The 27,171-nt window shown below is 40.3% G+C and overlaps 1 protein-coding gene across 1 annotated transcript in view; it reads right to left on the minus strand.

Annotated features, from left to right (window-relative positions):
- The window catches only part of CPNE4 (copine 4), a 364,694-nt gene that overhangs the window by 293,560 nt on the left and 43,963 nt on the right, over nt 1–27,171 (minus strand). The window contains exon 2 of the mRNA XM_019536816.1: nt 956–1,143. Coding sequence (XP_019392361.1) covers nt 956–1,135 — 180 coding nt within the window. The 5' untranslated portion in view covers nt 1,136–1,143. The remainder of the gene's footprint in view (nt 1–955; nt 1,144–27,171) is intronic.

A 27,171-nucleotide genomic window follows, 5' to 3' on the forward strand; every position in this document is an offset into this window, starting at 1 on the left:
ATATTAATGGTGAACTGTGTGCAATACATTGTAAGAACAAACATTAATGACTGCATGCAATAAGTACCTTATACACAATAATACCAAAAACTTTCCACCATGTCTTACAGTATTCACCTCGAAAAAGCTCTTTAAAACATGATCAGCGGTCTTGTTCCTAAAACGATCAATTATGAAAAAATTCTGTTTAATAGGTATCACAAATAACTCTGACCCTTTCCAGGGTCATCGTGCACCTTGTGTTAGTTATTTATTCATCTTTTTTTAATGCACCTTTAAACCAGTTATGAATTTACCAAAACATGACATTTCATAAGCATGACGTCTTCAGTGTTGAACTATGGAAAAGAATTATAAATTGGTGCTTACAGTCAATGAAACCTTTAACCTTTCAGCCTGAGGCACCCAAATCAACACAGACTAGATCATTTATAGCAGGTCAGGATCTTTCCCACCAAGTTAATATTATGATGCAGCAAATGACAGTGAGCAGCAAAGGACTATGTGGGAACCAGTGAATCCCTTAAGTTAATCCTTTTTAAACTAGTTAATGTTTTTGGGAGATTTTCTGATTTAAAAACAAAAAAGATGTGGAATTTGGTAAGAAAACATATTGTTTTGGGGTGTTATCTGTTCTCCACTGAAACAGTTTCCACCTTAGCTCTTTTAAAAAGCATGTATGCATGTGCACACAAACACATTTTGGGTGGGGAGAACAGCTATGTGACTCCTAACTTCTTATCCACAATACAGACAGAGAAAATCCAATGAACTAAGTCTTTGATTAAAAGTCCATTAGGATTAATGGAAAACATTTATCTTGACTCTAGCAGTCTTCACCTAAGGCTTTAAATAATTTCTATTTAGTGCACTTACCAGCAGTCTTTTATGTGAGCTCTACAGTACCCAAAAGCCTCAAGGAAAAAAGTTAATTTACATTTTATTAGACACCTACCTCAAACCACTGCCCATGTGACTGCATTTTAAGGATAACGCAGGGATCTGGCTTGGAAAGGGCATCTCTTTCTGATATACTTTTGCATGCAACACGCAGCTCCACTTTAGTCAGGCATGGGCTGTTAAAGATTCCCAGGGTATTGGCCGCTGATTCATAGATGTTACTCATTTTCTTCATTCTATTTTCTGCAAAGAGAGAAGAGAGACAATCAAAAAACAAATTTACACACAGTACAATCCTATTTATGAAGAAAGCAGTCTAACTCTGTGCTATGTAAGAAAGGGTTCCCAATACCGTAGATGAGATTCATAGCATCAGAAAATTTTGTAAAACCTGGAAGAGGTCAGATAAAGAATCCGCAAACCCAATAAAACTTTCACATGTATGAATGAATGAGTGTAATGTGGAAGCTGTCATCCTCATCCCAGAACTTTACAACACTTCAGATCTGAATCTTCATTTCATAGACTAGGACAACATCTATTTGCAAATGTATTTCTACCTTTTACAGCTACAAGTGATATTTCTTAAAACTGAAGGGCTCAGTAGATGTAATTCTCCATGCGCATGTCTACACGAGGTACTACTGTGCAGTAGTTACTGTGTATTTATTTAGTACTCGTATAACCTCGCAGTTGCAAAGGCAAGCACCTTTTTAGTGACACTACTGCGCAGTAGCCTCATAATATTGTGCAATAGCATATTAGCACTGTTTGTGCGGTGACGTGCTACTGCAAAGCATTATTCAGCTACTATGCAGTTAGCCTCTTGTGTAGACACACCCAGCATCTCTATATTTCAAGCCAATATCAAATTTTAATAAAATGAGTTTGGCAGTCCTCTGATCTGTCCTTGTTTAATGGTATTCCATCTCACAAAAGCACATAATCCATTCCAGTTCTTCCATGTAAGCATGAGAGAAGAAAGCCCTTCTCAGGGGCCGTGTCTACCCAAGATGCTGACTGCACAGCCATTACCATCCAGTAATGTCAATGAAGGGCTTTTTTGTGATGCTGACTACACAGTAGCATCGCATCATGGTTTCTGTCATGTGGTACTACTGTGCAGTCATTGTCTCATGTAAACGCAGCAGTATGGAGCACAGTAAACATAAAACCTGAATTACACCGCACTCTCTTTTCTACACTCCTTGGTACATAAATATAATGCTGGCCTGTAGAAATTATGTTATGATATAGGTAGTAGAGCAATAATCCTTACATTGATAAATCCTGTTATATATTATATAGTCTTTGAAGTCAGGAACCATGATTGAAATACTAGGGCCTTGAACTTGATAGCAACTGTTGGCTGTTATCTCATTTTAGGGAATAAACAACCACCGGCATCATCCATATTGCAGCTGAAGCCTTTGTTGTTAGCAGTATAACAATGAAGCAAGCTTTTTAATACAGTGCTTATCAAAATCGCTGTATGATTGCTGCTACGCCAAAAAGGCATATTCGACCATTTTAATTGTTCAGTCACGGCTGAGAGTCGCAGGTTAATTTCCACACTAAATCAGACTCCTCAAATACATGGTTTGCTACCTTTTCCCCAGATAAAAGTTGTAAACAAGTAATTTCACACTCTGTTAGAGAGCAGGATTAACATTACCAGATTATCAATGTGTTTCTGTGCCCTGTATAAATCCTCCTCACGGTTTTTCATGCAACACCCCACTTTTCAGAGGTTAATGTCTTCAGAGAATTGTTTTTGATAAAAGCCAACATTTGGCAATTTTAGCAGGAAATTAAAATTATCCTCCTTTTGCTTAGAGTGGTTTAAAAAAAACCACCTGAGCACATTCACAGTATCCATTAATTTAAAAGACAAAATTAGTTCACTAGCTTCCTAAATTCAAAATAAGGAATAAAAATAAAAATGAAAAGATGAGATATAACTTTGCTAGAATAAAAACTAACTTTAGGAATGTGAATCCAAATGATTCAAGAGAATGATTTTTCTCATTACTGTAATGGGAAAGGTGTGCATTGGTTGTCTACAACCGTTCCTTAAAGGAGTATTTTCTGTGTTTGTCTTTGTTTTACCCTGGCCCTGTGACCCACTGATGATCTCCACCCTATTGTGAGGGGCCCCAATCCCCTGGGCTCAATGTGGTTCTAAGCTAATGAAGGCACTCGCTCCTTGCCACTCTAACCCCCACATTAGAGCCCCTCCCACTCAAGTAACTTTCAACCAAGGGTGGGGAAAAGGCAGCCCATGGGCTGCATGCGGCCCACCAGGCCACTCTATCTAGCCCGCGGGTCCCCTAAAAAAAATTTAGAAAATTAATATTTAGCTCCCCCGGCTTCCTGTCACGCAGCCCTCGATGGCTTGCCAAAACTCAGTCAGTGGCCCTCCGCCCAAAATAATTGCCCGTCCCTGCTTTAAATGCTCTCACATAGCCTGTGATTTACCACTGTGGGAGAAATGTGAGAGAACAGCAAGCCACATAGGCATAGAAAAGGACCCTCTTGACCTCAGATACATTACTCTTAAAAAGTAACACCTCTTGAAAAATGGCAAAAGTTCTGAGACACTCCCCTGATTAGATTTCTCCACTTCCATGAGTCCAAGATCCACCAGTGTTTCAGACTAGAAAGAATCTATCCTTCCCACTCAGTCGTGAAGGTCCTGCTTACATGGTCACTCTTTCTAGAAGCGCTGCGACCCTGAGCAAAGCGATCTGTTGCCTTTCCCCATATGCTCAAACAGAAGGCTCTAGTTCTCTCCTAGTTTTGCTACATCAGTACAAAACACATCCTATGGAGAAGGGCCAGTGGTTGAAAGTCATTCAACACTGACAGCTCCAGATTTTTGTCTTGATGGCTTCTACATTATATTAAAACTATACCAGTTTCAAAGAAATATTTTGATTTGTAAATATCCATTGAACTAATTGGGAGTGTAGGCCTGAAGAGGAGTTAAGCATTTTAGTACCTTTTTTGGGTCCTGCCCAAAGCATCCATCCCATTGTCTGCACAAAATAGCAGTTTAGAACAGAGTTCAATAAACTGCCTTGGCTAGTTCAGGTATGTGTTTGGTACATAACCCAAACTGGGACTCCTACTCCAAACTGATGTTCACATTGATAGAGATGCATCTCACTGTCAGGGTCACACTTAAGAGGAAAAAAAAAAGAAAGGAATCTGTGACATTACACAGGGCTATTAATTAAAATCCTTATTCAGAAAAGCATTTAAACATGTGCTTTAATCTACCTCCAAATTCAGAACACAATGGCTGGATCCAGATGTGCAAGCACGTGCAGTTTGTGGTACTACAAACCTTTTTGTTATTCCACTTGTTACATGTTAAACCATGCCTAGCTCTGCTAATTTGCAGCTCTGTGGGCAAAAAAGAAAAGCCATAAACAAAAAGGCACAAAGCACACTAGAATTCAGTGTGCTGGGACAAATGTGGAGACAGGAGAGCAGGCAGCCCACAGCTGCCTGCTCCCCCATCTGCACACACTGCAAAAGCCTTGCGCTGAGGCACCCTATACTCCAGCCAGCTAGGGAGAGGCATGTGGACATGGGGAAGCAGGCAGCCCAGGGCTGGCTGCTTCCCTGTCTGCATCCTGCTCCTCAACTGGCTGGGGCACAGGGTGCCTCAACGTGGGGGCTGCCTGCTAGCTAGCCCAGCACTGCGGCACGCTGTGCCCCAGCCAGCTCCCCCTGCAGCACATGAAGCAGTGGGATAATGTGTCCCGATGCAAACCGCATGAGTAGGGGGCATGCACTTCAGCACAAAGTAGCAGCACAAATTTGTACCGCTTCTCTTTGTGCTGCTGCAAATGCATGACCCTACTTATGCGGATGTGGCCAATCTGTTTAAAGTGAGCAGTGTGTCACAAAAGGCAACAACCCAAACTCAAAGACGTGTATTGGTCAAGCTTGCAGGGTACCCTGGTCTTCAAGCAAGCTGTGATTACAACAGTCACAGCTAGGATAGGAAAAAAGTTTTCATTTTTATGCCCTTTTAAAGTTAAGTGGAGATAGTTAACTACCATGCATGCTCCTGAAAATCTCCCTGTATAATCTAACTGCCTCCAGGAGGGAGATGATGTCATCCACTAAATTTCAAGATTTTTTTTATTCTTCCACTCTGTCAGCTTTTAAAGCCATTCAAAAAACATGGTTAGTTTTACAACATGCATGTTTAACATGTCTACTGAAATGTAATCCTTTGTGCAGAAATGGGTTATTAATGATTTCATTAAAACAGATGACTTCACTACTAAGGAGAAAGAAAAAATACAAAATAAACATGAGGGGGAGAGATGCATTTTTTACCCTCCCACAGTAATTATATACTGTTTTTTTCTGAATGGTAGATAACTATAAAATTATACTTTTTTAGCACTGTAGCCTTTTCTTTAGATTTTACAAGTACTAAATTTATCAACGAAAAAGATCAAATTACAGCCTTATTCTTTTCTTCCATTATATTCTTCCCTTAATATAATCACCAGTTTGGGTTGCTCTTCTGATGTCATGTTACCAGGAAGCTGGGGGCTCATAACATAGATTTTGATCCTAAAATATGTGGCTAAAATAAGTTTTATTTCCATATTACCTTAGACAAAGTTAGATTGCGTAAGATGCAGTCAGTCAATTATCCATATATATATTTCTGAATAAATTAGAGTATTCATTTTTGCTTCCTAAAAAATCTCTTTTCACTTCATTAGTACCTCATTATTCCTTTAAAGTTCAGCATTGAACAAAAACAGACTGAATAGCTACCCTGAGGGGGAGAAAGAGTGGATACAAAAGGTAAGTGGACTAAGTGGGATGTGAGAGTAATCTCTAGATTACATCATACTAAATGTTTCATTCATTTCATTTCCTCTTGAGAACAGGAAAATGGTGCCTTTGTCATTGCTGTGCTACAGATATCTCAGCTAAAGACTCCCACACAAACCCATCAGGCAAGGATAAAACATATGGAGCAGTAAAGGAAGAAAAGCAGGTAAAAGACTGGAGATCCTCTATAAATTTTACCAGGTCAACATAATTCCTGCATCCAAAGGAGTCAACACTAATTGGCTAAAACACTCATTGATATATGAAACTAACTATGCTTAAAAATTTTATATTTTCTATATTCCTGAGCTAAGTGTATATACATACATACACACACACACAAGCTAAGTATATTGATAACATAGCCTAGTGTTTATCCCATGTGATTAGAAATCTGGAAAGCAGAGAAAAAAGTGTGGGTCTTAGAAGATTATCTAGTTTCCCCCTCAAGAATTATTCTGAAAAACACCCAGCATACTATATAAGCCACATTCCAATGGAAAATAACTATTTCTTCAGAAATATTACAAGAAGATTGTATGATAAATCCTCAAAGGCAGGGATGATTACGAAGTAGTGAGTTAGACTTCATGAACACTGGGGAAGGGGCAGCCGTGTGTGTGTGTGTGTGTGTGTGTGTGTGTGTGTGTGTGTGTGGCAGTCCACACATGTTCAAAATATCTGGGAGGGAGAATTCTCCCAGGTTTGTTTTCCTAGTAGATAAGCCTACCTGGAGACACCTGAATAGACATTTAAATGCTGAGCCCCTGAGGAGCAGATAGCTTGCAGTAATGATGCTGCATAGCCAGGGGTATCCTATGCATACATCTCAGCCTGCCTGGCAACAGATGGCAGCAGTGCACAAGGCAACCCTGACTGGATGACCCAGACTGCTCAGGGTCAGCCTGGTCTCCCTGCACCACACCGTGCAGAAAGTAAAGGAGGTATATTCTGCTCCCTGCTTGACTGGAGATATAGAATCCAGCAAGCGACACACTGTCTCCCTGGGGGTTGGGGGGAGGGCAAGAGGAAGAAAGGGGGCAGGAACAAAGCATGCTGGGATGCTGGAGGACTGTACTGTGGCTTCTGTCAGAAGACAACATGTACAGTCATGCACTGTCCCAGCAGAAACTGTCCTGGGAGTGATCTACTTCTGGTTGTTTCCAAGTTGTTTTTCTCCTGGAGCCATTTTTGCTCTGGGAAAAACCCTGAACACCTGTACGCTCATGGTTTCTCCAGGGATAGCAATGACTCTCCCAGAAGAAACTGAATGTCTGTACATGATCTATGTTTGCATAGTGCTTAGTCACAATTAGGTCCAGATCCTTCGACTCCTAGCTACCATGGTACTACAAAGAAATACTCACTATAGAAACACAATGAATGCTTTTCAGGGCAGTGCGGCTTTCCCTTCAATTCTATGTTGGAATTCCCAAGAATCTACTTTCTGGAGCTTCAAAAACTGTCATGATTGCATATAACCCACTTCTAAAAGAAACTGATAATTTTTTTAGGTATTGCAAGTGAGTTTGTCACCAGAAAGTGCCTACTGAAAATGGTGTGACATTGGATCTCAAATCTGGGACTGATACAGCTTCTAAAGTATACAGCCCTCTCACCGTAGGTCTGATCCAGTGAAGTCAACAGGAGTTTTTTCACATCCGTCATCTTTGTGCTCTCCATATTATACTTTTATCACTAATCTTACACAATCAGGCTCAGAGAAGCAATATTGGCAGACTAAACTTTGGGAGGCTTGCCACCCTGTAATAAACCAGCAGGTGATGTTTTTGTAGTGCAAGTCAGGTGTGGCTCATATTCTAAAGTTGTAAACATATTGAGTGGTTGTTAGGTACATAACTCTTAACATATGGTGATGGCAAACTTCAAAATCCCAAATCCATCTGCTTGTCCTTTGGTCCAACATTTAGGTTTCTAAATACCAAACCCAGTTTCCAAACTCAAGCCATATCAGTCACATGACAACCTGAATGACTGACTTCAGGTTGGATTTTGCTTCTAGTCATTCAAGATGGATTTGATAGGAGTCATATGCAGTGTAATAAAGAAAATAAGCCTTTTTATGCTTTTTACACATTGCACGATTCCAATAACATAGCTATTTATTTTGAATATCGGCTCATTTTACTTTGATATTAAAGATTAATGAAGCAATTAAATTAAAACTAAAAAATAATTCTTCATCCGTAATTAAAAACAAGGATAAATTGAATCCTATAACTGAGTATATCCATACTAGCAAATTTAGGAACTGTAAAACAACAGCTCTAGCAATGATAAGAACAGTGGAGGGGACAGTGTTCTGAAGACTTCAGCATGTTGATCCCTTTAATCAACATGGATTTCAATGATAAGGGCAGAAAGATCATTGGCCACAATGTTTTCTTTGAGAAGCCAAAGAAAAAATCCATTTTAAAAGTAAAAGGAAGCTGCAGGAGTTCAGAACCTATGGAGAAAATCAGGTCATTTATTTAGATGCCAAAGCAAGACTTTAACCACCAACATCTTACAGATTCTGCCTAGCTATGCAATCAGAGCACATTGAAAACTACTGCTATTCACTGGCTGACTCTGTTTTTGCCTCTGCAGAAAATGAACTACATAAAAAAAGATTACGAGTCTGCCATCTGAAAGCTCAAGTCTATGATCTTGAAAACTTAAATAAGTACAGAATTATGCTTTTAGACTCAGAGGTCCTAAATTCAATGCCCACAGATAATCCAAGCAGTTATTTTTATATAAATGGCAACCTATATGGAGATTTCAGCACCTAGAACCTCAAATCTATATACATGTATCTTTACTGCCTGGAGAGAAAAACCAGATTTGCTAGCTGGAAGGAATTATAGACTCAAACGCCTTCTGTAGATTAGGTCATTAGAAAAGGAGATAGACAGAGCTGCCCAGTGTGTACTGGACAACAAAATGGCATTACTTAACGTCTCAGCATATGATTTGCAAGAAAGAGTAAAATATTAATTAAAATATCATGCATTTCAATTCAAAACTACAAATATACTGCACTACAAATCTATGAAACTCTGTCATAATTCTAACATGAAGTAGAATTAAAAGTATTTACTTTAAATTCATCTGTGCATAGTTTGTCCTTTCTTCCCTCCTACACATACATAACTGGGAGATCATATCTGCAGCTGTCTGGGTATTCACGCTTGACTCCAGTTCAAAGTGGATGCATTAAACATAAGCAAGGAGGTAAGGAATGGGAAAAGTGTTGAGAAGATACTAACTGGTATGTCCTGCAATTGGAAACTGTGTTTGATATTTAGAAACCTATATGTTGGACCAAAAGGAAAACCAGATGGATTTGGAGGTTTGAAGTTTTTCATCACCATATGTTAAGGGTTGTGACTAAATTATTTATTATACTGGCATCCTATCGGTGAAAAAGAAAATTGAAGGACATGGTTGGTAGCATCTGTCTGCTTCTGCATTAGTAAACGTCAAGATTTTGCGTGGCAGAAAAAAACTAAAGTGGTATTTTCAGACTGTATAAAAGTAGGGAATATTAATCATGGGTCCGTATGAAGGGAGGGAGGCCTGTTAATGAGATACTGCAAATGGGTAATAGACCCAACATCTCTGTAACATGTAATTACAGATTTTCCCTATGTATATCTAGTTACAATCAGATGCAGTGGAGACGCTTGGAATTCAGAATATCTGAGCAGTTGATACTGAAGTTCTGGACCATGAAGTATTTGTTCTAAGATTTGCATTAGAGAGTCACCATAAACAAACTCATCTGAATAAGTTACATACAGGCAATAAGACTTTTGGGGGATAAATTTGTAAACTTTAATTTACAAGGGGGGAAAAAACCAAGATATTGATAGATTCTGAAGAGCAACTGATTTACTCTGAATGAATATATCCAGTCTCCCTACAGCACCTGACCCAGAGTTCACTGAGAGGCAACAGATGTTCACTTCAATGATTTTTTGAACAGGCCTCTTGGTATTTCTATTAATACTCAAAGTGCAATAGTGTAAGCTGTAGCCAAAATTTGCTTTTACAGCATTCAGCCGGATAACATCCTTTGTTATTTATACTGCAATTGCCACACCTTTTATAACTTGACTTTGTGGTAAAAAGGCATACGGGCATAGATGGCTGCAAAGTACAGCTAAAAACACACACACTTTGATGTTAAGTTGGGGGCCCAACCATTTCAGTGGACTTTGGAGCAGGCACTTAAAGTTTCTCATGGTAATAGAAGGTACTATAGGAATAAGTGTTACGAAGTGTAGTAACTACAGAGTATAAAAAGAAAAGATAGAAATAAATTCAATACTAAGGAAAGCTATTAAATAGATCAGTTTGCTTAGGTCATGATGAAACAGTCTTCCGGAGTTTACCTTCATAAATGCATAAAAGCTCAGGTTAGTGATCTGCATTTCCTGGTATTTTTAGACACTAAGATTGAAGAATTTGCTATACCAGTTACCCAGATTAAGGCCTCAGTTATGAAGTCAATACTCTTAACCTTTAATTCTTCTGTATGTGGCTTCCATTCCACAATAAAGTATTAGCTATTTCAAAGGCAAAATTTCAGGAGCTCCCTTGAAATTCAGAATGTTTAGCTGAGTAAAAATGGGAAAGAAATTGTGTGCTTTCAGACACTCTCATCAAGCTCCTAATTTAGCAAGTTAATTAAGCAAGTGCCTAAACTTAAGCATCTGTTTGAGTACCTGACTGAATCAGAGCATGACGTCAACAACAATGAGCCCAGAATACAAGTTATGGAAAAAAGAAAAGCTATTACTGGTGATGCATACCTGAGATTGGGAGCCACTAACCAACCCCAGAAACAAAATGTTGAAGCGGGTGCAACTGCTCTCTCTAATACTGCTGTGCTTCTCACTATAACTTTGTTCTAAGGATTTCAAAGTGATTTAGTAAGGTTGATTTTAAAACACATCTTGGTGATATGCATATTATTAAATGCTATATGCGAGGGGGGGGAATCAAGAAACAGAGAGGTCAACTGATTTGTTGAGAAATTGTCTGCATTTTTGTTGAGTATAATGGGAATACAAGTTTGCTCTCATACTACACACAGTCACATTCACATGAGTGTGTGTTGGAAATCAGGCTATGAGAAAAGTACAGATGTGAACTCAGGTTTCCAATATAACATGCAAATAATGTAAATTACTTTAAAAATACCATTTAAAAGGATATTAAAAGGCAAGACACCTTGAAGTTGTCTAATACTATTCTACCCATTCTGGCATGTAGTAACAGCACATATTTTGCAACGGTTTGCCTCATTGGCACTCTCTCTCCTGTTTAATGATTTCCTTTATGATACAAAAAAGAGAATTAGGATCTTGAACAGCCAAGTATAGTGCCAGGAATCCTGACTTCCAGTCCCTTCCCTAATCACTACCCAAGGCTTCTACCAAAAGGTTGCTGAAAATTTACTCTTTGCATCCCAGTTCTGGTTAGCTTCTATGGGCATATAAATCACGACAGAAGTTTAAATGATCAAAGTTAATGAAGACAAAATGCCAACTGCCAAGACAAAATTGAATTTAAATGTCCATTTAATAGGGGAAGTCAGTAGGTTAGCTGTATCCTTCCAAAAGAGAGCTCATGCCATAAAAATATACATTTCTTTTATTCCTCTTTTGATCGTGACTCAAGCAAGAATCAGAGATTATTATTTAGCGTGACAACTACTGAAAAAGTGAAAGACTGCTTCACAAAATGAGCAACAGCAATAAATTCAGTTAGCATGGAGGATCAGGAGAATCTCTGATAGTGTTATTGTGAACAATCAGACAGATCGCGCAGTGCACGTAATTTAGTTGGACAGAAGGGGAGAAGGTTCAGAACAAAGTGCCAACAGTGTAAATGGAAATACACACACAGTGACAATTCAAAAGGACTCATTACCATATAACCAGCTGGTTCAATTACAAGGGTACAGGAGAAAGTAACCAGAAAGAAATTAAGACATCTGATATATGACAGAACAAAGAACAAAAATTTCTCTCAACTACCTAATACTTGATATTACCTAAATGAGGGAGAAACTCATGAAAAACTAAAGCACTGATCCTAGAACAATTCATGCATGTGCTTAAGTTTGTAAGGTGCGAGTAGTTCAACCAAAACCAGGGAATCTATATGCAGTGTGTAATGCTAAGAGTCTTTTCAGGATCAGAGCCTAAAGATGCACTTTGCATTACAGATGCAAGCCTAAGATTTTACTTTTGTTAAGAAATGTATAAATCAACACCACCTTGGTCTCTCTTTACTAAAGCAGTGCAACAGATGGCTTCATACTTAGGCTGTGGTAATATCTTTCAATCTTCCATACCATTATGTCTCAATTCTGGAAGCAGAAGAAATGTTATATTTCCAATCTGACTGCCTTTCATGACCAGGTAACTAAATCCTTGGATGATGGTGTCGCCATGGACATAGCCTTTCTAGACTTTAAGAAGGCCTTTGACACTGTCTCTCACCCCATACTCATTAATAGACCGTGGCATTGATTGGATGGGTAAAAAACTGGCTTATGGGGCACGCCCAAAGAATAGGGGTGGACGGGACGTACTCAACCTGGCGAGATGTGAGCAGTGGGGTCCCCCAGGGCTCAATCCTCGGGCTCACACTGTTTAACATCTTCATCAATGACTTGGACAAGAGGGTTGAAAGCACATTGTCCAAGTTTGCTGATGACATTAAGATGTGGGCCAAGGTGGGCACACTTGAAGGGAGAGGCTGCAACTAGATTTAGACAGACTACAAAAGTGGGCAGATGAGAACAGGATGGGGTCTAACATAGACAAATGCAGGGTGCTGAACCTTGGGAGAAGGAATCCACAGCATACATACAGGCTGGGGAGTTTCCCTCTTGAAATCACAGAGGCAGAAAGGGATCTTGGAGTCATTATTCAAGATGAACATGAGCCACCAATGCCAGACTGCAGCCAGCAAGGCCAGCCATACCTTGTCATGCATCCAAAGATGCATCTCAAGCCGGTCCAGAGAGGTGATACTCCCCGTCTATGCAACATTGGTCAGGTTGCAATTGGATACTGCATCCAGTACTGGGGACCACTCTTTAAAAAGGATGCGGCCAGCTGAAGAGAGTTCAGAGGAGGGCCACCCGCTTGGTGAGAGGGCAGCAGGACAGGCCCTATGAGGAGAGACTGAGGGACCTGAACCTGTTCAGCCTCAGCAAGAGGAGGCTGAGGGGGGACCTGGTGGCTGCCTACAAACTCATTAGGGGAGATTAGCAGCAAATAAGAAGAGCCCTATTCTCCCCAGCACCCGCTGGGGTGATGAGGAATAATGGTAATAAGCTGATGGAGAATAGGTTTAGGTTAGAGATCAGGAGGCAATATTTTACAGGTAGGGTGACCAGAATCTGGAACCAACTTCCCAGGGAAGTGGTCCTCGCCCCTACCTTGGGCAAATTCAAAGAGGTTAGATGATCACCTGTCTGGGGTCTTGTGAACCCAGCATTCATTCCAGCCTGTGGCAGTGGGTCAGGTCAGATGATCTGTTCAGGTCCCTTCTGACCCTAGCTACTATGAAACTATGAAAAATTCAAACAAGTTTTGCAGGGGTCAGTTCAGACAGATTGGTCATCTTCTGTGGGAAGACAACAGTAGGAAGGGGGTAGAGGTGATTGCAGGGTTTCTGTGTAATCAGTCCCTGGCAGACACGTCCATAAAGGTTAGTTTAGGTCTGATGCGAGTCCCCACAATTGTGCTTACTCCCACACCACACATGCATGGCAGGAGGCACAATTGCGGAATGAGCATCAGATCACATCACACCTTACTGATGGTATAGACGAAGCCTGGGGTCATGATCCTGGGTTCCCCCTGCACTGGCAAGTAGCAAGCTCCTCCAGTTGTCTTCTCAAGGCCATCAGCTGACAGGGCTCCCAGTCATGGGAGAGCACACCATTCACCCCTGTAGCTGGGAGCCCCATCAACTGATCTGGGCTCCCAGCCACAGGGGCGCACCCCGGAGTTGGGAGCCCTAGCCTGGCCATATGTTCAGTTAATAGCATGACACAAACCAGTTGCAAAGTTATTACACACAAGATGTGTAATAACTTTGTGGCTCATTCCTTCTTTTACCATGCCACTAACTGCATTAACATGTGGCTGGATAACAAATTAAGATGTGATTAACTGGTTAATTACATCATAAGTGTAACATGCCAGAGGCCATATGGTGAGAACAGCAGAAGGGCATGTGGTTCAGTTTAATCTTCCACATGCCTAGACCTTTCAGATAAGCATCCAGTTTGGTTTGCATTAACTAGATGTATATCAGTTACAAAACTGTTGGTTACACATGAATTTATATGCAAGGTACATATTTTAATGCTATTTTTATTACTACTACTGCTCTATTAGCAGTCATTGCAATACAACTTCAAGTTCACCACTGTTTTTATCACTACAATGTCTGTACATGATAGTTGAATGCATCTTTCTGGAAACACTGGAGGGACCTGGGAGAAAACAGACTGACTTGTCTACTGGCACACTAAGCAACCATCAACAAAAGTTTTGCTTCCTTGATTTTAAGGGTCTTGAGTGACGTAGCAGTTTTATTTTAGTGTCATTTGCTATTGATAGGTTATTACCACACAATTATTACATTTACACATTTTTGTAGTGATACTAGTATAATGAAACCACTGAAACTTTAATCCTGTTTCATTTCTTTCATTAAATTTAGCTGAGCTGACCAAAAACATTGTTTCAAGGATGGCCAAACCCTGCCAGTTCAAAGGCAAAAGTCATACCCACAGAAACCTAAACTTTGCATGAAAATCAGGAGATTTAAAAATAAAGAAGACTTCTACATTTTTATTTTTCAGTGTAATGTAAGTTTTACCTTTTCCATGCATATGTGTGTCAGAAAGAGAAAGCTCCCCTGGGAACAAAGGGTCCAAGAAGTCTGACACCCCAGGAGATAGTCTGGGTGAGGCAGCAGGAACTTCCAGGTATGGTAGGACAGCCACAAGTCTGGGCCTCAGGCCTTTGCAAAGACAGTAGCAAGACTGTCTCTATTATAATTTGTTCTTCATATAAAGTTCCCGTAAATAATTAAATATTGTTTCCATACCATGAGCCTCATGAAGATACTACAACTTACATGCAGCACCTCACTTCCTCTGAGGCAGCTCAAAGTGCACAGGCTATGAAACGGTTAACGCTGGGCTGTTATGAGTTCCAGTGTCTATTTTCTCTATCCCACTATCTATTTTCTCTATCTGTTTCAGTTCCAGAGAAGAAAAATCAGCATCCCTGCCTGATTTTGGGGGGAAAGGGTGTGATATGCAAGCAAATATGGCACTAGCCAGAGGTGAACATTAAGATACCAGGCAGAGCACAATCTGTGGGTCAGAAGCCAGAGGCAAGAGCCAGGAACTGAAGAATACGCAGGGGCTTGGAAGCAGGGCTAGAGATATGCAAGGTCATGGAAATGCTTCAAGACTTAAAGGCATGGGCAATTGTTTGAGCTGTCTTTAAATGTGGGCCCAATGCCAACTCGACAAGTTAGATATAACAGACAGCACTCCCTGCCCCCAATTAGAACTAACTAGCTCATCAAGTTCCCTACCCAGTGCTGACTGGTCTTCATACCAGTTGGATAGGCTTAGCCTTTTCACTAAAAAGGCACAAAAATCATTGCTACCAACCTGACAATAAAAGCCCTCCTGGGAAAATCATATACCTTTGTGCCTTTTAAAAATTGTTCCATAACTGGATGGTATATGAAACTTTATTAAAAAAAAACAAAATAGGATGGATGAGCATATTCAGTAGCTTTGCTTTTCTTGTGAAATCTGAAAGTTACCATCAATCTTTGTTAGTGCATATAAACAGCAAAGGGGAAAAGAATTCAGCTTTGCTGATGTTTGCAGTTGCTAAATAATGCACACTGAAATGAAGTTAAATCAAATAAGAGGCACAGCATGCTACTGGCAGAGGTTACACTGCTGACAGATACAGAAACTGTAGAACAAATAATACTCTAGAAATTGTTCATCTTGACAGCCCAGCCCATAGCAGCATTGGCAGCTCTGGCTCCATTTCCGGGACCTAGCCAGAGCTGCTGCCACTGCTACCAGATGAGATGGGGGCTATTTTTCGTGTTCCAGGCTGCAGTAGGGACACAGCCTGAAAGAGTGAAACAAGGGTAAGCCGCAAGGAAAGGACAGGTGGAGGGAGGCAGATGGGGGGAAAAGGGGTAGAAGCTACTGCCTCTCCCCCCACTGCTTGCTCTCCACCCACCTGCCCCGCTACTTCCTTCCCACCACTGGCCAGCCTGACACTGCTTTCTGAAGTGCATCAGTGGAGGGACAAATTCAAGATGACCCTCCAATAATTAGATTCTATACATGGAAAATTATAACAAATTTATAATTTTTCCATTAACAACGTTTCATCATGGGGGAGGGTCAGATTCATGCAAATACAGTACTACATTAATAACCCACTAAACTGGAACATTAAATTAAATTAATACATCAAAGTAAGCTGTTGCTCTAATGATGTATTACACAAAAATTATCTCTCACCAGAGAATTGTACCAATGATGTGTGGTGCAACACATTAATGATGGATGCCTCGAAAGTTAGCTCAGTTCAGGGAAGAAAGAGTCCACATGCAGATTCAATATTTATAAGATGAAGCTAATGCATACTTCATACTATGAGAAGCCTTCCAGATAAAAAGTATCAGTAAAGTAGTTTTCCTAGATACATTTCCCTTGCTCAACGAAGTGAACTTGGCACTGTGGACATTTCTAAACATCCTGGATCACTGCTAATAGCTCACTAGAAGTTGAGGAATTGTTTAAGTGATTACTATAGTTCTTTTTACATAGTTCCTGCCTCAAGGATGGACTTTCAGCTTGCATTTTCCTTTCCCCCTGATTCTGTGTAGTTTATGTTATTTCCATCTACGACCAACCCTTAAAATGTTAGTCTCACCAGAATTCATCTTATTTTCTTTGCTAGGCATCTATAGACATACTAGTGCAACTAACTGGGATAGGCTTATGAATATATGACTCAGAATATCTTGACTTAAAGTTGTATAATAGTAGATAGCAACAGAAGAAACACAGAAAAAGCTCTCCTGAAATTTTAGCAGAAACTAACATTGGTTAATTCAGTTGCTGAGGTTATAATATTCTGGTTATAATATGCTATTCTACCTCCCTGCTAGTGAGAGAAGTAAAACCCAAGCTATGGTGTTAGGTTTTCTTATCTGAGTGAAGCACACAGCTGCAGTTCATGCTAAATGTTTGTCTATGACTCCCAATTAGCTACTGCTAGACTGGTAGATGCCTACCAGAAACTGCTATAAGGGACTAGCTCATTTAATTTATTAATCAGCATCTGGACCAAGAAGGAATGAAATCACTGCAATTTCCTGCACTGTGGGAATGGCTAGAAGAGAGGCTAATTGTTTTCTCTGAAAAGCACCAGACTCCTTTCCAAGATTTTAGATGAATTGTGGGTATTTGTTGAGAGCTAGGGATCATTTTCAGCACACATCTTATGCTGGTCCTACTAAATCTCTGAGTACTGGTGCATGTTCTGGATCATCATCTACTGGCCTATTGCCTATACAGGAATTGTTAACATAGATACAAGTATCTCCTCTACAAACCACTCGTATCACTAACTACAAATTTCCTTATAGCATAGCTATAGAGGGGGCACTCAGTAACGCTAAATTATATTAAGTGACATGGCCTTACCTTAGCTTAATTAGGTCTTTGAAGAGGAAGGCAAGTTGTTATAAAAAGAAATAATTTTTTTTTTTAAACGAAATATAATTTCTTTCACTTTGAATTGCTTTGACTCCCAAATAGAGCTGTTCGGTCTGAGAACACATCTGAATCAGACATATGGCTCCTGGCATTCTGTTCCCTTCAGAATTTTGCTGAGTCAAAAACTGAACTGTCTGAAATGAAATTTTTAATCTTGCTTTTACCTTCCTAGTGCTCAAGATAGATTACAATTTATTTCTGCAATATTTTAAAATTAAAATCTTAATTAAAAATGCTGTGCAATTGTAATAGTCTTATCTTTCTCATGTTGCTCCTGCTCATCTGTCTGCACCTGCTGCCCTTTACAATTACTATTTTTCTGCTGCAGTGACCAGACTCTTTTGGGAATTTAGCAAATTTCTGTTAAAGTTAATGTTTCAGCTTAGACTGTTACAAAAAGTTTCTTAGGACAGGCAGCAAAAAATTGAAGACAAGTAAACTGGATTGTTTGTGCAGGCTGGGTTGTTTAGTATTTAAAGAATTGTGATAAAAGGACCTTAAATCTTCTGCAAAGTCACAGTTTGCATATATGATAATATAGTAAATAGGCAGTATCCCTCAAGGATCTGTACTAGGACCTATGCTGTTCAGCACATTCATAAATGATCTGGAAAAGGAAGTATACAGCAAAGTGGCCAAGTTTGCAGATGGTACAAAATTATTCCACTGGTCAAATCTGAAAGTGCTGGTGATTAATTATAGAAGGAGCTTACAAACTGAGATTGTCCATCAAAATTGTGATTAAAAATTTTCCATTTTGGTGAACTGCTTTCAAATAAAATGTAGTGCTGATAAGTGCAAAATAATGAACATATGGGCTAGGGTCAGACATTCAAAAAGCCTGAGCCTGAAATGATTCAATCTTTGCAGGTTAGTCTAACCCGGTAGGCTAAACCAGTTCGTAACTGTATGGACATCCCAGACATGCAGGCACATGCCTGCAGTGGCTCAGGCTAGAAGCCAGGGGGGCGCTAGAGCAACCCTCCCCTTCCATTGCATAGTGCTGAGCTGAGTGAGGCGTGGCCAGGCCCCAGCAGGATGCTTTGTTTAGGTTCAGTGTTTATCACCCCTGATAACACAGTGTTCATCACATCATTAAGAAAACAGAGGGACATTACCATTGATTCCATCTTTGTCCCATCTGCCACAGCACCAACCATAGGCAGCATGTGGTCTGCTAGCTAATGCTGAGAGGTGTCTGTGTAAGGCAGAGGGGATAGTGGAGTCCCTGCTTAGAGGGGGAAGCAGAAGCCAGGCAGAAAACCTGCAGTCTCTCCCAGAGCTGCAGCCAGGGAGCAGAAGGAAGGAGCCAGCTCAGAGAGAATGCTGGGATGCCAGGGGAGTCTGATTTAACTTAAGCCAGCAAGGGGTCTGGGACAGACATTGCATAAACTGGTTTGAGCCAAATCAGTTAAGTCTGATACTACATTCAACCAGGTTCATCTCAAACCAGTTTTAGCCATTTTCAACCAGATTAGTTTATGTGCACTGAACACCTGTTCTGTTACCGTTTTAAGCCAGTTTCTGATCACTTAAATGTGTAGGGACAGACATTGCATATAATCCGAAGAAAAACAACCAACTTTACATACCCATGCATAGGCTCTGAATTACCAGTAGCTGTTATCAATCAAGATCTTCAAGCCTTTGCAAAAAGTCCTCTAAAAATATCAGTTCAATGGACAGCAACAGTTAAAAAGGCAAACTGAAATGTCAGGAATTAAGAAGCCACTTGAAAAGAAAGCAGAAAGATCAGACTCCTATTAACAGCAGCAAAAAAGCTCCAGAACATCTAAACTGATCTTTTTTTTTCCTTTTCTTTTCCCCCCCTTATTTTTAATGTAACATGAAAGACTGATAAATGAGGTTCTCTCTTAAAAATTCTCTACAGCTGTCAGGAAATGGAATGTTGGCTATTATTAAAATGAAGATCATATATAACAGTTTATATGTTGTAACTGTTTATCCCTTGTTTGTGTGCATCATTAATAAAATGGCTAAATAAAAGTTAGCTAGTAGTGACTGTACAATTAGTGAGACAGGGATAACTTGATTCGAGGTCCTAGAGCTCATGTAACAGTTTGATGCTAGAAGAGAGGACAAGGGTTTCATTAACATCCTACCTCTTGTAGGGCTGGAGATACGCACACACTCTTAATACAAGATTTCTTCACCCCGAGATTTAAGCATATGTCTATAGATAATATAGTGTTCTATACATTTCACATAAGCATATTTTTATGCACACGTACACACACACACACACACACAGAGGAAACGCCATTTATCTGGGTCATGTATATAATGTACATGTTCTAAAAAAATCAAAACTTTCCATGACCAAAAAATATCTTCCCCTTCCCCCTTTTTCTTCTACCATATCTATTGGCATTGTTAAAATCTCAAAATAAGTTAGTCTATTTACACTTAAAAGCAAGGAACCTACATCTCGGATCACAGCACATGCTAGCAGGCTGCAAAACACAAAGCTGACAGATGTGACACAGGACTCAGGGGCACCCTCAACTCCCAGCCTACATCTCTGAAGTCACTCTTGCCTGACAAGTATTTCAGATGGAGAACTAAATCAAATCTTCAGGGAATCTTGTAATTACTTAATGAAGACAGTAGGAAAAAAAACAGTTTCAAAATTAAAAGCTTCACACAAGTTTTGCATGTAAGAGTTATTTCACAATGCCTAATGCAGAAAACCTCCCTTGCTCTTTACTGACATGTGATAGGTTGTTTCTATAGGATACTTCATGATTGTGGTGTGCAAGAGATCAGAGTAGATGGTTTCATGGACCCTTCTGGAAAAAAAAGACTGCCTGCAAACACAGAAGACTGGGCCCCTTCCTGTCCTCAGTACTATAAGAAGGAGAGACAATGGGCCAGATCCCCAGGTCTGCCTCAGCTGCTTTTGGGAAATGAAGCCAGAAAAGAAGGGCCTCAAGAGTCCCTTCTAGTGCTGGCATGAACTACATCCTCAAGAAAATTCTCAGCTATCATATTTGAACAGATCTCTATCCCTTGGATGACGCTGGGGACAGGATATGGATGGTATATATCCCTATTAATTATCCCCAAACAGTTCTTAGAGATCACTACATGAATCCCACAGTGAATTTCCTTAAGAATGCATGTCTTGCAGCTATAACAACATTCATGGTTATTCAATAAAGACCAATTGCATTGGCCCAAAGCCCAGCCTAAGAAAAAAATACCAGCATATGTTTTGACAGCGTTGGTTATGAGCTTACATTTCCTGCATATAAACTGGACTGAAACGGAATCTGTCAAATTGCTAATACTTAACTCACTAGCAACCTTCCAGCAAAACAGTTCAGATGGGAATTAATCCAAAAATACTTAAAGGGAAGGGGAAGCCTTTCTATTTAGCAATGGCTGTGTGCCTTAAGTTTCCTGAAAACTCAAGTAGCAAGTCACCACCAATTTCCTCAGCTTCTTTAGTACAGTATATGCTGTAAAGGCCAAGTAGCTATCTCTATGGTAATTAAGAGTAAGTTTGATCAGAGACAATAAAACAGAAAAAACATAACAGTCCAAAGGTGCAGATGGATTAAATAGTCACACTGAGTTTGTCTAAACATTCCTACTATACATCGCTATGGTATCCAAGTACCTTACAAGACCGAATATCAAATGCTCCCAAAGAATCTGACCTTTTTATCCTTCCATTCCTCCCCTATTAATTAGAACCAATCTGTCTGGCTTGCTTTTTTGTTTGCTGTTGTGAAAAGGCAAGATGAGAGAAATGATTTTTTGCATTCTTCATTGATGAGCTTCTTGATCACGATAATCTCTACCAGGGCCACTAATCTAGCCTATCCAGCTGGGCCAAGCACTAAAGTTATCACACCCATCCCTGATCCCTGGCTAAGGTAACTTCCCCTATTCTCTGCAACTGGATTAGCTGCTGAAAGCACCACTCACCTCTTTTAAGCATACCTCAGGCTACAGGAATGCCTTGACACAGCCTCAGTCTGTTCCAGCAAGCCTCCCATCCACTGCTTTCTCTAGTTCTCCTGACTCCGCTTCGGCTTTTCTTGATCCTGACATCAGACCTCCCCTAGAACTCGGCACTGGCGCTCTGATCGCAGTTCACTTCTCGGACTACGTCTCTCAGGTTTCCCCTCTTGGCTCTCCTGCAATTTGGTCCCTGCATTCTCAGCCCCTCCAGCAGACCCCGACCTGATGCTCTGCTAATCTGTACTCCTGCCTTGCTGACCTGTTAGTTGTTCCTAGTGGCCTACCTGCCTATGTTCCAGCCAAACCATCACACACAGGTACATGCCTACTGCCAAAAAACTCACTTCTGCCATGCTCACTTTTGAAGGAGGTAGTTCCATTGTCCCAGGGAAATGCAGCTATTACATAAGATCACTGTTGTGCATGGAAAGAAGCGATTCTCTCAGATAGCTTTGTTCAGTCCCATGAAGAACTCTGAATATTGGAACTGAATCCTTGGATTTTAGCAAGATATTCAGTAGAAAGACTAAGCAATGAATGGAAAAACTGAACTAATGAATTTCCCAACAGCTTGTTTGGTTGAGTTAGTGGTTTGGTGCCTTCTAAATCAACCAGCACTTACTCATGGTTGGTGGCTCTGTTCTAAGAAAAACTTAAATAAACAAGCCTAGAAGTCACAAACGCACAAATCACCGTAGCTACATCTGCTTGAAAAAGGGCACCATCTCTTCATCAGCCATTGATAGAAGGCAGCACTTCAAGTTAGCTCGTTTCCAAATGTTGGCAAGGAGCTCAGAAACATACCTGGTCTGCAGACTAGCCTGACAGTATTTGGAGGTAGGTGCCCTTAGATGGGTGGGCAGAATCGTCAAGGTATTTCCCTCTCCCCTCCAGCACTGCATCTGCTTTGCTAGGGCTCAGGCAAGCTTTAGCCATATTATAATCTCTGGAGGAACTGGAGTCTCACACACTCCATGATGCTTCTTTTCTACTCCAGATTTTTTACAAAACCACAACCAAGGGAATTACCGTAACTGCTTCACTGCCTGCCTATCTCCAGTCAAAACCTGAGCTGCCACTTCTATGACAGATCTACTTACCTCCAGCACCACAGAAAGCAAAAACGAGGCCAGCGACTTGTCCCAGCACACAAAGAAGCCGATATTTCTCCTGTGCATAGAAAGGAAAGCAGCTCCTTCCACACACCTCTTATTTCAAAAAATATTCAGGACAGGAGGGCAAGTATTGTGGACCTAATGCTTAGTTGGTCTAAATCAGCACATTTTCATTGAAATAACAGGGTCACCCTTAACCACATCTGCCAAGCATCTCATTTGAGGCCTTAATTGTGTCCTTCCCTGGCAATCTGAGGGCTATATCACCCACCCCATCCTCATTTGGCTGGGAAAAAGCTGTATTGCAGGTCCCACATACCACCTTGCTAAAAACTGAAAAAAAATGCAAGATGTCTCTTTAGAGGACCAGCAAAATGCACCAACTTCGATGTATACCCTGGTCCACTGGAACCTCTCCTGCCTACACCTTTTGGCCAGACATCTGGCTCTGGCAAAAGCACTCCTTTTCCCAATGTTTTTTGAATTAGGGAAGCTCAAAAGTCAACCATATGCCTTTTGATTCACTTGTCTTAGCTGTTCAAATGCATCTTCTGAGCTGGCTATCATCACCATGACAACAGTGTGGTCAGTGGCAATCAAAGAAACAGCCCCAGAGGAGAAACAGGTTAGGATTTAAAAGCTCTTGTTGTGCACTAAGCAAAACGTTCAGTGCCCTCAACTCACTTCAGTTAAAATCACAGGTACTCAGCATCCTGGAGGACTGGAACCTTCATTAAAAGGAGGAGGGGGGAAAGAATGACTCTTGGGGGGAAAAAAAAAATGCTTTTCTTGGCTGCGGACAACCAGATGCATTTCACATCTGCATTCATATGTGCATAAGTGCTTCTTAACTAGACTTCAACTGCCTCGGAGATCCCTTTCATCACTTCTGTACCTGGCCAGCTTCCCGACCTCTTCCTGTGATAATACAGCTCACTTACGTGGCCAGCTTCTAACAGATAAGCACTCTGCTTTGGAATTAGATTAAGTGTGCAAGCAGTAACCATCCAAAGGACACAATGTAGCACTAACCTTCTCAGTGTCTAACAAGAATAGGTGCTATTTCAGGCATGATGCCATTCATTATGCCAACTAAAGAGACACTGGCTCTGGGCTGTTGAGTCGGTTAGATCCAGTGAAGTTTACTTGTGGAATTATTAACTTATTTAAAATCTACAACCTGCTCCAAATAGAAATGACTACTTCAAATTCACAATAGAAATGGGTTTGACTGCCCTGCTCGAAGAGAAGAGGAAGAGGACTGAGTTTTCTGCAAAGTTTGCTTCTCAAGACTTACCATGACTTTATCTGTTGGAGAGGAATTTTCTAATGTTAAGAGAAAACCCATGTCTCTGAGATTCTGCTCCAAATTGCAGCGGGGATTTTATTATGTGCTAACAGAAATACCACCATATAACCAGTCACAGGTTATTTTTTTTTAAGGATGAAATGCTGCTTGAAGTGTTCCAAACATGCTGTGTGGGGGTGCAGATTTTCAAGAACTGCTTCAAAAAATGGCTGAAACACTTCACAAATGACCCTTGGGAAAGGAGGAACAACTTGGAATAACTTTATTTTGAAATATTTCCTGAAATGTTTGCATGCTCCAGCAGTCCTCAAGTATCCCACTGTGCTCTGCTCTCTTAGAGTGCGTGACGGGAAGTGGGAAGACAAGCTAGTGTGTGCTCTTTTGTATGTTTGGCTGTTCTCAGGCATCTCCAGAAACCAGAGGCTAAGAGAAATGCAAGGATCCCTGCTCTCCAAATCCCTGGCTAGAGAGCAGTGTCACTGCATGACTTCACAATCATCCCAAAATATTCACTGGGGAGCACACATCTTCATGGTGCTAAATTTGAAGCACTCCCCAAATTTGAAGCATTCTGGGATTAGAAGCATTTCAAAATGCAAGTCTGTCCAAGGCCTGAATCTCTACATTGCATATCAAGTAAAAGTCCCAATAATATTTCATTAAGCAGTGAAGACTCAAGGATTTTTGTTTTGTTTTGTTTTGGGGTTTTTTTTAAGGTTTTCTCTTTTATTGGACCAACCACATGGCTGGGATAAAGTTAGACAAACTGATGAAAAATGCCTTGCCTTCAACAGATTGTTTAAATGCAAGGTATTCTTCATTAGCTTGTCTAACAGTATTCCAGCCATGCAGTTGGTCAGATAAAAAAACATCACCCAAAAAACTCTCTCTCAATTCATGGACCATCATGACTACAACATCACTCCAGCTCTACCAAACCACTGAGCAGCAAATATATTCAAGAAGACAGCAATGCAGACTAACATTCTGCAACAGAAAAGCAAAGCGATATTAAATTACTCAGTATAACGTCTTTATAATAATTGGACAGATAAGGAAGGAAGTTCCCCACAGTTCTCCAGAATATTCAAGATGCTTAGGGCACAAGTCTACACTCTTCTATCAAGTTCTTCTGCTGATGACTTGGTAGAAGAGAGTAGGCACATCCTCACCAAATTAAAACATAGGTAAATCAATGTAAGCAAGAAGGGGAAAAAAAAATCAAGACTCTTACAATCATGTTAGCTAGATTCAATGAATAACTAGAAGCTGCACCTATGTGTGAATGCAGACTTTGGCTTTCAGTAATTTTTTCTAAACCATGAGATTTCCTATTATTAAAATTAGTTAATCATATACATTAATATGTATGTATATTTTCTATACCATTTATTGTTGTTTACATTATCATTCCTTGATGTCACATGGTACAGTAAGGCATTCTTTATAACTACTGAAACCCCTTCATAGGATATCCTATAGCAATTATACAAAACTACTTCTACCTGATGCTGTGCTCTTTATTATTCCCCTCGGATTTGGTGAGATTGATATATAAAATCTAAAAATATCTAAAATTAGATGAAAAATCAATCAAATGTTTCGATTTCCCACCATGGAAAAGGCTAAGAAATTGCTTTCAGATTTACATTTAACAAAAAATTTCCAAGAAAACATTTTAAAAACATACCTTTCAACTTCTTTATTATTCAGCATTTTGAAATGAAGTAACTGTTTATTAAAAAAAACTCTTGTAGGGCACTGAGCTCTGCTAAGGTGATTCTTCTTGTTGATGGATAAAGTGGTGATGGGAGACAGCAACACATGCAAGTTCCAAACCTGGCTTAAATAGGGCCTGCTCCAAAGTCCATCTGAAGTCAATGCAAAGATCACCATGTACTTCAGCAGGCTTTTAACACCAGTGATATCAGATGGGGTTAATTAGACTAGGAACAATTTGCCCCTCTCAGATTAGTGTCTAGTCCCATTTCCCTCCCAGCGCACTTTATCCAATTCCAGTGTACAATAAATACCCTGGCTCCTTGTCCCAGTCCCCTTGCCAAACAAGACATAGTTCTTCTGTATTCCAATTTCTCATCCCAGATCTATTTTCTATGTGTCCTTCTCCCTCCCTGTTCCTTACCTGCCTCCAGATCATCTGATCTCGGTCTTCTTGTCCATCCCAGCCAAATGGTTCCCAAGCGCCCTCATCTCTCAGTTGCAGCGTCCTTACTTAGCCATTTAATTCAAATGCCATGGTGTCAGAAGTTAGTGAAAGGAGGGAAAACAGTAGACTGGGGTGCAAGGGGAAAGAGAGAAGCTGAAATTAGCTTTCTCATTCACATAACTACGGAGTAGGGTGACTGTGCCAGAGGTAGTCATTTAAAGCACAGGAGAGAATTGTTCACTGTTCTCAATTTCTGTGTCTATGTCCAACTTAGCCTGAAGCAGTCAGTCTACCTCCCCACTTGTAACAGTCTGGATCATGCTCAGTTGCTCTGGAAAAATGGTTAACACAAAGTCTGGTCAGGCCTAGGAGTGTTGAGATGCTCAGGTATGCTTGAAACAGGTAGAACATTTAGAGGTTTATAGTTCTTTGAGTAAATTTAGCAACTAAAATTGAAGAAGTCTCAGCTTCAATTTTTCAAAGGCCCATTTTTGACAAATTAGGGCAGATTTTCATGGGGATAACAAAAAACACATATGTAAAACAAGGGCCCCACCCATGTCTCAAATTCCTGCTCCAAAGCAAGGAGAAGCTACAGTTAGTCAATGGAAAACTCACCAGAATTTATTAACAAGAGTAAAGCAACACATTTTTCAATCACTTTTCTCAGAAATGGCTAGGACATTTGGGGTGATTTAAAAAAAAAAAATCTCTCTGGAGCAGTGCAAATAGATAAACTTTGGCAATGCGAAACAACCAAAAACAAGGTCTTATAATGGAAAGTAGTGGGCAAGTATAGTAATAGTTAGTAGTGTTCAGCTTCACCTTTACCACCCTCTTGGAAAGTTAAGAGATGTGCTAAAGGAGTCGGAGCATTGCAGTGTTATCATAGATTCATAGATTCATAGATGCTAGGGTCGGAAGGGACCTCAATAGATCATCGAGTCCG

This window comes from Crocodylus porosus, unplaced genomic scaffold (assembly GCF_001723895.1).
Source record: "Crocodylus porosus isolate Cpor-Errol unplaced genomic scaffold, CroPor_comp1, whole genome shotgun sequence".
Taxonomy (NCBI): domain Eukaryota; kingdom Metazoa; phylum Chordata; order Crocodylia; family Crocodylidae; genus Crocodylus; species Crocodylus porosus.